Here is a 15,464-nt window from a genome sequence, read left to right as displayed (position 1 = left end):
GAAAATAGAGGAAAATTTGTCTAGGTGGAATAAAATGCTCAATGAGCTTATTATCAATTTAGTTGGTATAAAAGTATCACACCCACACGTATAAAATACAAATCTGAATTTTTTCACTTAATCCGTCGTAACTACCTTAAGACTGAAATATACAAGCTGCCACATTAATTGTAACATCACAAGAGTCAGGTAACAATTAAGGGAAAAAAATTGAGTATAAAACTAAGAATGTCCCACAATTTCTATGTCATTTAAAGTAGACATGAAAATTGACCCAAATTTTAAACAGGCCTATACATAGTCTTCCCGTGATCGCTCCAAGAATCAATTGAGTTGAAACCAATCCTCAAAGCAAAGCTTGCAGTTCAGTGAATCCCAACCCCCCCCCCCCAAAAGTGATTCATCCTGTCGGAGCTTTAATACTTGCTAATCGTTACATTTTTCCGCAACACCAAGTGCAATTATTGCGACTCCTTAAGCAACTTTCGCTTTGATCCTCTTTGCTCTCGAGTACAAGAAAACTCCAGCAAGAGCCAAGGCAGTTCCTAAGTTCATTAAATCGTAATGCATGTGAGAGAGAGATAGAGAGGGAGGGAGGGAGATAAAAGATTAAGATCAGAGCATATCTACATACCTAGGGAATTTATTGGTGACACAGGTGTCTGAAAGAAGATTACTGAAGATACAATGACAACCACTCTCTTCACACTGTTTCCTACTGCGTGTGTCACTGGTGACACCATCTGTAATATCATATAGGAAACCTGCCCACAAGAAACAGATGAAATTACTGTGCCCTTCGAGCTTGAGGCTAAGTGATTTGCATGGTTTGAGTTATGGTGTGATTCTGTATTATTGTATCCTTTTTCAGCGTCTACAACAATAGAATTTGGACAGAACGAGGCTCTAGACTCGTTCAATTCTCATCTAAGAGAAGGATTTAGCTAAGATTGTGGGTGTGCAGAATGCAATTTAGAAATATCATTCTTAGATGGCGTTACTCAAATGATGCAAAAAGTAGGGTGAGAGTGTATGGCACCTCACCTGTTGGTAGGTATGGAAGCAGAAGCCAGAGAGAATCAATCTTATACACAAATCTTTGACGTTGAAACCTTGAGTTGCCTGAAACCAAAGTTAGATGAATTAACCATTAATAATGAATTTCAGGGATACTGGAAAAGGAACCAGAGCATTTTAAGTTAGAAACTCTGCTTTTAATATGCTACTTACCAAGAATGAAGGACTAAACTTGACACCTTCCAGGAGAATGGCAGAAGGCGCCAGAAATAAAAATGATATGATTGTTATAATGGAGAAGAGATTGATATTATCCAGAGTTTCCTGTAATTAAGAAAGGAAAAGTACGTTTTAGTTTAGTTACAATGCATGCAGAAGCTCTTGAGGAACTTTTTGCACCTGAAGAACTGTACCTCCTTTCTGACCATCAGCTTTTTACTAAACACATTTCGTGTTTGGTTGGTAAGGTTAGAAGCCATTGCACTTCCAAAACCTATCCTGTTAAAAGAAATCTATCATCAGGCTACAACTTACAGGAAATGATTTTCTTGATGTTCACTTGCAATTAGCTTCATACCAGTTGAAAGAGGCCTCAGTGAATGATGCCAATGCTACGCCACCGACAATAGGCACGAGAGAAGAAACAACCCATATTGAGGGTCTCTGTGCGATCAAATGTAAGTCAAATGTCTTAAAATAATAAAGCATCGAACAATTAATTTGCGTTGAACAGCAACGTTCGACTAGAGTAATTTTAGTGTTTCATCCTCACTGCTTAACTTGCGTACTTTACATTTTCTATTTGCTTGTATGTTCATTTTCTAAGTGGAAATAAAGTAAACTGCAGTACATATAGCGAAGAAAAACCTCCGACTATTCATGTGAAAAGTTTGTCATGGTTATTACCTTCTGCATAATGATAAAATGCATCTTAACAATTAAATGTTCCTACTAAGTACAATCGCTTTCCGGCTCAAAATCAGAATATATGCTTTCTAGAATTCCTCATATGTGAGCATGCAGATTGTCAAAGAATTGGAATGCCATTTGAAACATATCAGCCACGAAATGGGAGAAGTATAAAATCCTAAATAAGCTGCAAATCCAATAGTGCCATTTATGATGCAGTACTTTGAAGAGCAAAAACGTAAACACAGACATAAAATCACACTTGCATGCAGCATATAAATATCAAAGTAGATTCTATACTCCAATGACATGAGAACAAATGCTTGTACCTCTCCAAAATAAAGTGCAGAAAGCAAGACTGTGAAGAAAGGTTCCATTGCCTTGATTGTGTGTGTAAATGAAACAGCCACTTTCCCGAGACTGACATTTGTTAAAAGGTTACCCACTGTGTGCCCAAGAGCAAGTAGTAAGATTGCTGCAAACTAAACAAAGATATCCAGAATAAACATCTAAGGCAAAAACATGAAGAAGAGTCATTTGCACCATTCAAAATGATGAAAAACATTACCTGAGACCTACTAACTTTAGGTTTGGGATGCAGATTTAACGCCCACATCAGAAGTATCAGAACTGTTCCACAACCAAACTGGAAGGCCGTTACTGTTGCAGGAAATGGATAAACCTTCAGAACCTGTAATGAAAATTCATTGAAGCTAATATCATTATATTGTACAAGGCTACATGCAACAGACTGACATTCCTTGTACTATATCCTACAACAAAAAGCATGAAAAAAGAAAGAAAAACAGGAAGGAAAAGGGACCTGTTTGTTGTAGATGTTGAAGTAAATGTTCAACAGATACCAGATTGCAAACATGGATCCAAGCTGCAAAATCCTGATCCTTTCATCAATACTAGTTACCTCATTTCTGCTTTCGGGGAGAGCTGCCGATCTGACTTTGAACTCATGGGGTGTCTTGCTAGCCAACTTATACGAACTGGTTCTGCTGTTAGAATTTGAAGTTGAAGGTAAAGAAAAGCCATAGTTGTGGAATGTACAATCATAAGATTTCAGAAAATTGCACTGGTAAATGGGAGAGTTGGAATTTCGGAATGGTTGCTTTACAGAAGAGAAAGATGGTTTGGAAGGGGAGAGAGGCAATGTATAGATCCCCATTTCTTGATTCCGCTCAAAGATAATGAAGTTCTGAAGCCTTCTACCAGCTTTAAGGGTGCATAATTTGGTTGACAATTTCAATTAGAATTTGCATGTGTAGTACGGAATATTGATTTTTCAGTATCTTTGCTAGAAAGAAAAAACAATGAAAAATTCATTTGTGGTTTGAAATACCTATCATACAGAATTTTCTGTACCAACATGTACTCGTGCATGTGTAAACTTAACCAAAAAAGTCTGTGTCTTATCGTTGAAGATAAAACTGTTTGATTCAAGAATTGAACATGTGGCCTTCACCCCATAGCCGAGGGTTTAACTGTTACATCAACAACTTGAACCAAGTATGAAACTGTAAATTCAAGATCTAAGGTCCTTTTACCATGATAAAACCGAGCCTGAAAGGAGTTTTGTCCAGGAAAATGAAAAGATCCTGAAATGAGATCTCAGCCAATTTTGGATTTGGTGATGAGTGGTAGTGGTGAATTAGGAGGTTTTTAGAACGTGTGGATGGCAGGGTTTTAGCTCTAGCTATCAGGTTTTTCCAAGATGCTTAGCTGAACAAGGAACAGAAGAATGTGGAAACCAGAACTCCTCTCGACTATCAAATTACCAGTCATATGTATTGTGGACCTAGTACAGACAAACTACTCTGCGTTTCAACAGTTCCCATGATTCAAAATCAAAGTGGTCCAGGCCTTTGCAAGAGTATGACCTTCACCATAGAATTAATCATGGCCCCAGTTCAAATTTGTGAGTGAAATCAACTCAAATATCCACTGCTCACCTTTTCTCACCTCTATCGCTGAGAAAAATTATTTCCATATCCATAGCATAACTCGCATCAGTCTGTGTAGTGAAGAAATTAGCCATCCTGAGCCCCAGGCCATATCTGAATGAGCTTAAGCCTGCCAATATAACTGACGGGACAAATATAATCACCATTTTCACAGGGGTCTTTAAAACTGGCTTTCCATTTCTCCGCAACACAAGCTCCAGAATCTCCATTAGACTGGGCTCCGTTGGTAAGGGTGTCTTCCTGACAGAGAGAATGAATTCCCTCCACAAATAATAGTTCAAAAACACTTGAATTTAGAGGAAAACAGAGAAGAATTGAAAAGAAAAATGCTCTTCTGATTGCAACTACCAAATCCCCTTCCATTCCGACAGCAAAAGCACATCAGTAAAAATCAATCCTGGCCGTACCGGCCCAATACCCATCTTGCTTCAATACTTTTGCAGCAGAAGGAATAGCCAAACAAGGTTGAGTTACGTCAAGTAAATCCCAAGGATTCTCGCCCCACAAATCCTCCCTCGGAGAAATCAACATACACATGAAATCCACTCGACTAAAGCTTCTCAACAAGTGAGCGAAATTCCCCAACATTATTAATCACCATGACTGTAACTTCTGGTTTGGTTTGATGAATAAGCAGGAAAACCACTTACATCATCACTGCTTCCTGTAGCTCAAGCCCGGTGTGCCAACCGAAAGGATTTCAGATGAATCTGAATGCCTAAACGCACGGCAAACGGCTTTGCGAAAACACATTTTTCCAATACTTCACAGCGTATGATGGCCAGGATCAAGTGGTAATATTGTTAGGATTTTAGGCTAATTTTGGATCAGGCGATCATCATTCACAGGGAAAAAATGAAAATCTATAAACGATTCTATAAATCTGCCTGTGATGATAAATTTATGCATAATCAAGGGAAAATCAGATGAATACTCTTTTAAGAGGAGGCAAGGAAGGAAGACAAACTCAAAAGGATTGAAGAGAGGAGTGGAAGCAGCAATTTTTTGGCGCGAGGAGACAATATTTGACGCATTTGGACCATTATCAAAGTATGTAAATAGATTTGGGTGTTATCTCGCAGACAAATGCATGAACGCCACTGGAACAATATCCTCTGAAAACTCATATCCAAGCTCGCGAGACATGTGGCAATATATTATAAAGTAAATATTCATACATCATCATATTCGTGGGGAATTAGAGAAAAGACAATGAAAAGGTAATGGAATCTAAAATTCATCAAAATAGAAATAGAAAAGGACAGCTGCCTTTCCCAGAGTCTCTTATTCGGGCAACTCCAAACACAAGAAGTATCAATTCATCACATCATGAGTGAATGGCGGGCTATTATCCTATCAACTTCCTCAATGTACGATCTCGTCCTAACTCAGAATGGAGAAATGTGGCAAGATCCATCAAAGTCAGAATACAACTTGCGCGTAATTGTTATCCTTGACATTGATAACCCATTCAATATCTCATCACAGATAAATGGTACTTTTGGTCTGGAAGGTTCTCACGACAGTAGGATCTCTCTGTTTGGAAGAGAGTGGGTGCTGTACGATGAACAACTTCAGCTTCTCTCCCTCTATAGTTCCAATATTACTATCCGCTTCAAAATTCAGATTCGAACTTTAATTATGTGCTGGAGAGTGAAGTTTTGTCGCAAGATTTTGAGCAACAGCATCAATGAATTCTTCAGTGCTCAAGTAGAACTCCCTCAGCACCCTGCACATAAACCTGATTTCTCAGAAACCGGAAACAGATATTATTTGCACTGAGAACTATGAGAAACGGCCAACAAGAATGAAGCCATAAGGTTTTAGATAGCTGTTAACACCATATATTGTGCAGTGCTCCAAGTAATTGAATCTTGAAAATGTTAAACCAGTTACTGTTCAAGATGAATTGATTTCTTCCTCAGGCTTCCCCTAACAATCTTTTCTTTTATTTGGATATAAGTATGGTCTTTGGGTGATTCATTTTTCATTGAAGCATAGTAATCAAACACAAACATGAAAGCAAAATCATTATAAGTGCATCATAACATAAAAATGAGTAACAAAAGAGCAATTTTGTGATATCAATTTGGTGTCAGAGCATGAATCATTTACTAGAAATCATTAAAGCACCACTTACTTTGGTCCATGAATCAGAATAGCAAGATCTTTCGTCATCTTTCCTGACTCCACTGTCTCAATGCATGCTGCTTCTAGCTTTTGAGCAAAATCTAGCAGCTTTTGATTTTCATCAAGCTTGGCTCTGATAGAGATGATGGGCATAATGAATTACTAAACAATTAGAAGATTCAAGCACGTGATTTTAGGTTTTATAAGCACACAACACTGCAGGTGGTTAGAATTAAGTAGCAACTCATCCAGAAAACTACAGGTCCAGAAACAGGCACCCCACTCCCAAATACACAAATATATATGATGCAGAGCAGCAGATAAAAACTAACCGATGTTCTAATCCTCGTGTCCATGCGAATATGGAAGCAATACTGTTGGTGCTGGTTTCTTGTCCCTTTTGATGTAGCCTAAAATGACGGGTTACAGTCCCATGAGCTGCCTCAGCTTCTAACGTTTTTCCATCACCCGACAACTGCCAAGCGGACATGACAGATTCACAAATGTCACAGAAGTAAACAGATATGATGCGCTAGATCACGAATTTTCCAAATAAGGACTGACCAGAACAGAAGTCATGAGCCCAAGAGAACCAAATCCTGCACAGAGCAAAGCCCATCGGCCAATGTTCAAACATCATTATAGAATTTGCAAAGCATGAAGATCTTGGGTGGAGGAAATCAAAGTCATATCAGAAGATAATGGGCCTGCTGACATCTTTGATTTGGTGTACCCATTTTGTGCACATTAAGGAACACAGATTATAACTTTAAATGTAATAACCTAGGGTTTATCCACAAGATAAGAGTAATAAAATCATCAAAATAATTGGAAACCCATGGGAGATATGACCATATTATGCATGGATAATTTATTGCCAAGCTTAAATCACCTTGAGCAAGTAAATCACTCTGGACGTCTCCATCATAGTTCTTACATGCCCAAACATATCCACCTTCACTCTTGAGCGCATAGGCCACCATGTCATCAATCAAGCGATGCTCATACCTGAAAGGAGCAAAGAACACCCCGTAAAAAGTCCACAGAATGCGATAGTGTATGGAGCAACTTTACATCACAGACAAAAAAAAAAATAACCATATAGAATGTTCTTCAAATTTTTCCTTCCATCTTTCTTCATATACCTCCTGAAATATGTCCTTGAACCTGCAATAATGAAAATCTGAATGTGAATATTCTAACAAAAAGTTAAAAACATTCCTTGTTATAAATGATAATACACTCTGTGGTTTACAAAAAAAACAAAAGGATAAAATATTTTACCTGCCGTCATACTTCTTAAGAATGGTATTTTTTGTACTCAAATAGAGAGGCCACTTCTTCCCAAATGCCATTGCCATTGATGATTCCGCAAATGCTCGGATAGACTGATAGATTTTCATAAGAAATTTTATAAGGGGCAAACAATTGGATATGTACATCAACAGAAATCGCAAATTTGGTGGTACATCACTAAATGGACGGACCTGATCAACATTATACATAGCAAGGGCAATGCCTGGTCCTTTAAAATCATAGACTTCCAGTTCTAAGGGTCTATTCCCATCTTCTGGCTCTGAGGAATAAACAGAAAAATTTTCCTTCTAAGCACTCATTTTTCTAGAAATAAAGCTTCAATTGCATTTCACTAAACCACTTTAACATAATCAACTAACCAAAAATGAGCTTAAGTTTTCCAGATCCCTGTATTACTGTATCAGTGGCACGATACTGATCACCAAAGGCATGTCTGCCGATACAAATGGGTTTCTTCCAGCCTGCAAAATGAGGTCTCAATGGCTACGTGCATGAATTATTTCACTTTTATTCACAAAATAGGAAGCAGAATGTTACCAGGAACAATTCTGGGAATATTTCGACAAAGGATAGGCTCGCGGAAAACAGTTCCTAGAGAAAAGTAATATGAGAAGATATACAACAGGAGAAGTCGAAATGGTGATATTTTGAGACTGAACGATAGCATATTTGTACACACAGACCATTTAATATGTTTCTGATTGTGCCGTTGGGACTTCTCCACATAGCTTTTAGTCCAAATTCCTTCACTCTGCTCTCATCTGAAACAACAAGATTAAACTTCTTTGTGTTTCCTAATAATCAAATAAATATCAAATAGAGCAAGAAATATTAAGTATAAGTAACCTGGAGTAATTGTAGCACATTTTATGGCAACATTATACCTGGAGAAAATTCAGAATGAAAAGATGAGGTTTTATCATAATAAAATTATATATTTTAGGGAAAACTTCATCTATTCAGGAATATAAAAGACAAGATCCTCACTGGTGTAATATAACTGTCTATCGGTATCCTTTTTATTTTCTCTATGAAGAACTAGAATTTGAATATTCAACCAGAAACTTCTAATCGCCAATGTTAAATTTCACCTGTAGGAGTCATGAATAAAGTACTTTACTATCTTTCATTGTTAACATGATGTTGCCAAATGAAAGTTCCTCAAAGATGTCCCTTATAGATAATGTATTACAAGGGGAAAAAAAGAAAGAAACAAGCAGCCCTTATCTATTTCTTGACTTTCAATGCTTATCGCAAGGGTGAGCAGCAGCCTAAAATTCATAGCATTTCAAAAAAAGCATCTTTTCCTTCTAAGTTTTATGTAAAACCACTTCCACAAAATACACCACTTTTCCTTTTTTTTTTTTTTGATGGGGAAAATACACCACTTAACCACCAGCAAATTGAAGTTTTATTTTCACATACTCCAATTTGTCTATCGCTAAGTGATACGGAGAAGAGATAATCGCAGTCATCAATGAGGTTTCAGCAGTAGCTCAAACCCTGAGAGAAAGAAAATAAATAAATAAATAATAATAATAATAATATATGTGCGTATGTATGTACACACCACTCGTCAGTAACGCTAAACATAACTATTAGCTCCAAACCACACCTAAAGTTCCCTACTTCAGCTACAAAAGGAATAACCTAATAAATGTCACCCTAATCTAATCATCTCGACCGACTAAGCACAAAATGTTTACACTTGAAAAGCAAGCAAGCTTTGACTCGCAATGAAATGCTCAATAGGAAAATACCAGTAACCTATGAACTTACTTAAGGGCAGCCTCTGCACTCTCCACAGTAACTTTGTCATCAGTTGCATCCCGGTTCAATATCCCTAAGTCGAAATACTTTATATCCAATTCAACATGCGGAAATATCAACTGCGTTCCGGGAAACAAACAACTGAATGTCACTTATCAGACCAACAATAAGAACACGATAAGTGCGTGCTAGTAATTCAGAGCTCGCACCTTGTCTTTAATCATTTTCCATATGACCCGGGTCATCTCATCACCTAAAATCGCCAAAAACGAATAGAATTGATATCAAGATAGCAACAACAACAACCAAATATCATTGGTACTAATTCTTTTCAAGTACCGTCCATTTCGACGACGGGGTTCTGAACTCGAACCTTTTCGTTAGCTGCAGCAGCCGCGAAGCAGCGAATGGAAGCATTGGGGAAGCGAGTAGAGAGAGAAAGGCGCTTCCCGAGAAACATCTCACCGGAAAGTTGCGGATAGTGGGGTGTTGATAGAGTAGGGTTTCTAAGGGCAATAAATGATGGTGAGGAGAGAGCAGCGGTGGCGCCGATCATGGCGGTGGGAAGTAGCCGGGGGCGGAGTGCAAGCATTTGTTAGAGGGTTTATTGCTTTATAAGTAAAAATTACGCCGTTGGGTTTTATTTTTTGGGACGGCGTTTTGTATGATGTTGATTAGTAATGGATCGTGAATGTTTGCGGCATGTTTGGTTTGAACTTTTAGATTATGATGATTAACAAAAAAGTCTAATTATAAAAAGTATTAATATAATTATTCAATTACTTTGCCGAATCATTGTGTTTACTTTGAGGTGGTTATAAACAGAATACATGCAGAAGAATCTCCTTTCTCTTGGAAGGGAGTATTTATATTTGTCATTGACTCAATAAATAATAAAAGAAAAAAGAGAAAAGTGATATATTATTTAATATGATATGGGCCTTTATGTATTTGAAATTCGACAAATGTATAAAAATCAATTTTTGGGCCAAGCTTAGTAATAAGAATCCCAACATCATCTTCAAATGCACGGATGAATTGAATGAAACCCACATGTGAATGTACAATTGGAACACAACTATAAACACTCTACTTGTTAAGGTATACATTTTTATAAATTTTTGACCTTTTATTATCATATTACACTCCTTTATTAGAATCATTATCTGACCTGTGGGTAGTATCCCATCAGAACGACGCGGGCTCTCATAACTTTGTGTTTTTAGGCTATTTTTTAATCTCAAAGTATTGGAGGAAGGTCAATTCATGATGATCATAATACATTGTCTGATAACTTCGATTCTCTCTTATGTGGCTATAATTTACTTGACAAGGGCGAACCACTAATTTTACGTTTTCTAACGAGCCCACTCAAAGTACTGTAAATCGACATGATTGTCTTGGCAAAATGTGTGTGTACCATGCAACTAAATTGTGAGATGACACAAGGTACCCACCCAAACAGTGCATTGATTGTGGTCAGTTAGCACAAGTGCCCATAAAATTTGCAAGAATGAAAGTTTTTTTCAAGTAAATAGGGATTGTATTTCAGAATTGAATAGTTGCAAAACCCAATAGATTTCTGTGGACTGAGTATGAGTTTCATCCTGTGAGTAGAACAAATGCACTCTATTTCTCAACTCAATCCAACTGCAACCTCCACTTTTCTTGATTCCTTTCTGGTTCATCAATTCTCTTGTACTCATAACATCAACCCATCGCCCTCCTGATGCATATACATTAGACAGGAGAATGTATCCTCCGGGCTTTGTCTCTGCAAGTTCTGAGAGCTTTTCTGCAGTCCTCTTAGCTAAAGTCTCGTTGCCGTAGGTTTTACAACCGCTGAGCAGAGCTGCCCATGCATTTGCTTCAGCTTCGCAGGGCATATTTCTGATGAACTTTTCAGCCTCACAAAGACGTCCAGATCGAGACAGTATGTCTACAATACTATTGTAGTGCCTCTCGTTTGGTTTGATACCGTAAACCTTCTCCATTGAATTGAAGTAGCTTAGTCCTTTATCAACTAAACCACAATGGGAGCAAGCAAATAAAACCGACGAAAGGACCAGCTCATTTGGTGGAACAGATGAGTTCCGTTCCATTTCTTCAAACAGGTGCAGTGATTCCTCCGCAAATCCGTTTTCTGCTAGCCCTTGAATCATAGCAGTCCATACAACCTCATTCTTTGTGGGCATCCTGTTAAAGATTTTTTTAGAGCTTTTGATACTTCCAGATTTTGCGTACATATCAACAAGTGCAGTCCCGACAAAGATGTCATGATGAAAGCCGAATTTTACAGCTTTTGCATGCGCGTACTTACCTTTTTCTAGTGAGGCTAAGCTTGCACAAGCTTTTAAAACACTTGAAAAAGTGGATTTATTTGGCTGTTCTCCAGACAAAATCATCTCATTAAACACTTCAAATGCTTCATCAAAATTGTCAACAGCTAAGTGACCAGCGATCAATGAGTTCCAGGATATGTTATTCTTCTGAGGTATACAGTTGAACAGCTTTGTAGCTTCTGCAAGTTGGCCATTCAAACTATAACCAGAAACCATCGAATTCCAACAGACGACGTTCTTCTCTGGAAGCAAGTCAAACACCAAGCGTCCATCTTTAGTATTTCCACATTTGCAATACAAGTCAACAAGTGAGCTACCAACAAACATATTTGTCCCCATACCGATCTTCATAACATGAGCATGAATATTCCTTCCAGCTTGCAGAGCCTCCAGACTGGCCAGTGCACTAATTACACTAGAATAGCACGATTCATTCGGTTTAAACCTCTCCTGAACCATCTCTTGAAACAGCCTTACAGCCTCTTCTGCATTGCCACTCTGACTAAACCTTGCTATCATTGCACTCCAAGTAACTTCATTTCTTTCTGGCATCTCATCAAAAATCCTACGAGCTTCCCTTAAGTCGCCCATCTCAACATACATGTCGAGTATTGTGGTCCAAGAAACCACATCCTTTTCTTCCATCCTATCAAATGTTCTCCTTGCATAGTCCATTTCGCCCAACCTCAAAAAGAATGTAACTAAAGAATTTGAAACACATACATCATCCTCGAATCCAACCTTAATAATCAACGCGATAACACCTTTTCCTAATTCAAGATCACCTAACTCTATACAGGCTTTAACAATAGACGTAAAAGTAATATCATTAGGCAAAACCCCAGAACGAAGCATCTTCTTATACAGCTCCATTGCTCGAAAACTTAGCCCGTTTTGGAGAAGCCCACTAATCGTTGCCGTCCATGAGAAAACATTCAAAAACGGGTTTCTCTCGAAATAAAACATTGCCTCATCTACATATCCATGTTTCAATAAACCAGAAACCAACGCGGTCCAAGAAACCTCATTTCTTTCGGGCATTTCATCAAACAACCGACACGCGTTTATCACATTCCCCCACTGAAGATTTGCGTTAATCAAACAGTTGTGAACAACCAAATTGAACCCTTTAAACTCCTTCAACATCTGGTCAATTTCGAACGATTTCCTCGAGTCTAAATACATAATGAGTAATTTAACGGCTATGTATTTCTGGGATGATTGACCCATTTTGATCAAATGGCAGTGGAGGGCATTTCCATGACGGATTAACCTCTCGTTTGTGTAATTCTCAAGCAGAGTAACGCTTTTTCTGATGAACGCCTTGAGGCTTTTTCTCGAGCTTATGGAGAAGAGAGTGCTGAACATATTTCTCATTCTGAAGAGAGGTCGTTAAGTTAGTTGGTGAGAACTGGACAGGTTGATTTTAAATTACAGTTCAATACCTCTTATAAACACAACATCATCAATCTACAAACATTACAAATTTAAATAAAATGATATAGATGATTCCCTCTAATGCACTAAAATAGATTTACGTGTTATTACACCAAATTTTAAAGAATGAACGGCTAATAACCGTATTCACATTCTTGGCAAGGAAATTTACATTAATAATGATCAAGAGTAATAATTTAGGACAACCACTATTAGCTACTAAGATCTTAACGTTGATATTTAATGAATAAGCGAAAGTATTCTTACAGTTGCCAACATTTCATTGTTCTCAATTTAATGTGCCCTTACAGAAGAAAAAAAAATCCCAAAGTTGTGTCTTTTCTGGGGAAAAGATTTAACAAAAAGGACCAAAAGGTTACAAAATTATGAAATTAGGAAATAAAGTAAGGAAATTAAAACAAAATGTCCACTTCCATTTATTACAACAGTTGCATTTATGATTTTCAAAGATGCGTAGGACGTGTTTGTTTGTCAAATAATTCTTATTTCATCGCATCATATTGGACTGAGATAAATATATATTTGACTGTAGAAAATATTTTCTCATCTCAAAAAGAATATCTCAAATGTATTTTTACTATTTTTAAGAAAATTAATACATCATATCAACTATAATTATTATATAATTTTTAATATACAATACATTTTAGTCGTCAAATCAATTGTAATTAGACATCACACTCTTATTTGGTCATTGTTAAGACTTCAATTATCAAATAGTTCATGGGGCTACATATGGACCAAGTCCTATTACAAGTGACTTAGGGGCCACTTGCGTCCATTAGACATCACATGCGACTATGTACCCCTAATTTAATAAGTGTTATTGGATGTGTAATTGAGCAATTCAAATCTGTATTTTGCATGTAAATATAGATCTACTGTATTATTTGATCCAATTTTTTTAATAATTTTTTTATTAAATTTCATGAAAAACTACGTTATAATAGCTGCCACATTTTTGTAGTTTTTAATCACACGTCAATTATTATTTTTATTATTATCATTATCTAATTATCCGTCATGCCCATTTATTGATAGTGAGAATGGATTAATTTTGGAATTTAGCTATGAAATGCATTTGTAAAATCTACATGATCAATTATGAAATTGTGAATTTAAATGTTGTAATTATTTTTCTAAATTTATTATTTTAAAATTAATTATCTCATAATAAATTATCTTATAATCAATTATATAATTATCCACGCAAAGTCATCGACCACTATAGTAAGTCTGGTTTCCTTTGCCTTTAAGTACAGAAAATGCTACCTAACACTTTTATCAACAAAGAGCAGTCACTCAAGGACCAATCATTTCTTACTGAAAATAAAATAAAATTAATTCAATGACCATAATAATTAATATTATCAACAATTAACATATTATCCTTTCGATCATACTAATAGCTTAATTAAACAAAATACTTTAGAGAATTAATAGAAAAATTATTACATTGGTCTTGGTTTCTTTTATATGTGATTCTATTAAAAAATAATAAAAGTAATTCAAAATGATCCTAGTAGAAGATCGAGTCTATTCTAAAGATAATCTGAATATAAAGTTTATGGACCTTAAAACATGATATACCATAAGACTCGCTGAGCGATCCCCAACAAAGACCCTCAAACGCTTAAATCAGTTCAAAGTCGGATGAAGGTAATAAATGCTAATGTAAAAGTAATAAATCAGGTCGACAAATTGAGTTGCGGAATCGATCGGAACGGGTCGCGCATATCCAACTTGGGAATAGGAGCGCAAAATGAGCCGAGCTCAACTCAAGCTTGAAAATTTTCGAGTCAAGCTTCTTATAATGGATAATACATATATTTTTGTTATTTTTCAGTAAATATAATATATCCCCAGCAGAACAGATAGTCCTTATACTTAAAGTGTCTCTTTCGGATTGAATTTTCTATTCTAAATTATATTGTATTTTTTTTATTTCAATTAATATATACATACAAAATGTATAAAATATTTTCTCAACGTATAATAAAATAGAAGATGTAATAAAATTTAAAATAGAAAATAGCAGACTCCCCACCTTACATTTAATGCCGCAATCATGGCAATTATTTAGGAGCAACTAACCAGTAGGTACGTACTCGAACTTGGCACCAAAAGCATACCCATTTGGGTTAGTTATTCAATTGCTGTCGTAGTTAGGAACCATATTATTGCGGCCATATAAATTTTCGCATCACTTGCTCTTTATTTCCGTAAAATATTAACTCTTACCTAAATTTAAATTTTTGATCATTTAATATGATCTCTAAATAAAAAATTCTAAGTTTAAATCTCATATATAAAGAGGTTTTACGTGCAGAATTTGAATATGAATCGAATGCGTTAAAATATTACGATAGATTGATTATTTTTAAATTGTTTGAATTTTTAGATGAGATGTCGGTTAATAATTTTTTTAATTTTTATTTTTAAATTTTTATGAGAGAAGAGATAAATAAAAATAAAATACAATATTTTAATCATTTGTTTTGCAAAAATTTAAACAAATACTCGTTATGTTTTTACTTACTTTTTCGAG

At 36.2% G+C, this 15,464-nt stretch overlaps 3 protein-coding genes across 6 annotated transcripts; all 3 read right to left on the bottom strand.

The window, feature by feature from the left end:
• Positions 1 to 91: 91 nt before the first annotated feature.
• Positions 92 to 4,904, bottom strand: LOC105176350 (phosphoenolpyruvate/phosphate translocator 2, chloroplastic). 3 transcript variants are annotated; one of them, XM_011099122.3, is made up of 10 exons: positions 3,888 to 4,904; positions 2,750 to 2,933; positions 2,495 to 2,617; positions 2,256 to 2,408; positions 1,595 to 1,680; positions 1,431 to 1,515; positions 1,231 to 1,341; positions 1,045 to 1,122; positions 635 to 764; positions 92 to 545 (listed from the first exon to the last, which is right to left on the bottom strand). In XM_011099122.3, the coding sequence occupies exons 1-10, from the start codon at positions 4,106 to 4,108 to the stop codon at positions 475 to 477; spliced, it is 1,242 nt and encodes a 413-aa protein (XP_011097424.2). In that variant the 5' UTR covers positions 4,109 to 4,904; the 3' UTR covers positions 92 to 474. The 3 variants fall into 3 exon arrangements, with proteins under 3 accessions (XP_011097424.2, XP_088733395.1, XP_020554297.2); XM_088877269.1 differs by having other exon boundaries at positions 2,750 to 2,930; XM_020698638.2 differs by lacking the exon at positions 3,888 to 4,904 and having other exon boundaries at positions 2,750 to 3,476.
• Positions 4,905 to 5,025: 121 nt separating this feature from the next.
• LOC105176349 (Isocitrate/isopropylmalate dehydrogenase family protein) lies at positions 5,026 to 9,790 on the bottom strand. Of its 2 annotated transcripts, none has more exons than XM_011099120.3 (15): positions 9,456 to 9,790; positions 9,326 to 9,369; positions 9,126 to 9,235; positions 8,193 to 8,230; positions 8,030 to 8,107; positions 7,884 to 7,937; positions 7,706 to 7,807; positions 7,517 to 7,605; positions 7,314 to 7,417; positions 7,128 to 7,196; positions 6,922 to 7,037; positions 6,594 to 6,628; positions 6,362 to 6,504; positions 6,040 to 6,162; positions 5,026 to 5,628 (listed from the first exon to the last, which is right to left on the bottom strand). In XM_011099120.3, the coding sequence occupies exons 1-15, from the start codon at positions 9,706 to 9,708 to the stop codon at positions 5,535 to 5,537; spliced, it is 1,452 nt and encodes a 483-aa protein (XP_011097422.1). In that variant the 5' UTR covers positions 9,709 to 9,790; the 3' UTR covers positions 5,026 to 5,534. The 2 variants fall into 2 exon arrangements, with proteins under 2 accessions (XP_011097422.1, XP_011097423.1); XM_011099121.3 differs by having other exon boundaries at positions 9,490 to 9,628.
• Positions 9,791 to 10,573: 783 nt separating this feature from the next.
• Positions 10,574 to 12,934, bottom strand: LOC105176348 (pentatricopeptide repeat-containing protein At2g13600-like). Its single transcript, XM_011099119.3, has one exon. The coding sequence runs from the start codon at positions 12,833 to 12,835 to the stop codon at positions 10,643 to 10,645; it is 2,193 nt and encodes a 730-aa protein (XP_011097421.1). The 5' UTR covers positions 12,836 to 12,934; the 3' UTR covers positions 10,574 to 10,642.
• Positions 12,935 to 15,464: the final 2,530 nt, after the last annotated feature.

Source organism: Sesamum indicum, linkage group LG13 (assembly GCF_026168435.1).
Source record: "Sesamum indicum cultivar Baizhima isolate 11 linkage group LG13, ASM2616843v1, whole genome shotgun sequence".
NCBI lineage: Eukaryota > Viridiplantae > Streptophyta > Magnoliopsida > Lamiales > Pedaliaceae > Sesamum > Sesamum indicum.
The sequence above is the reverse complement of the archived record's forward strand: the minus strand, read 5'-3'. Positions and strand labels throughout refer to the sequence as shown.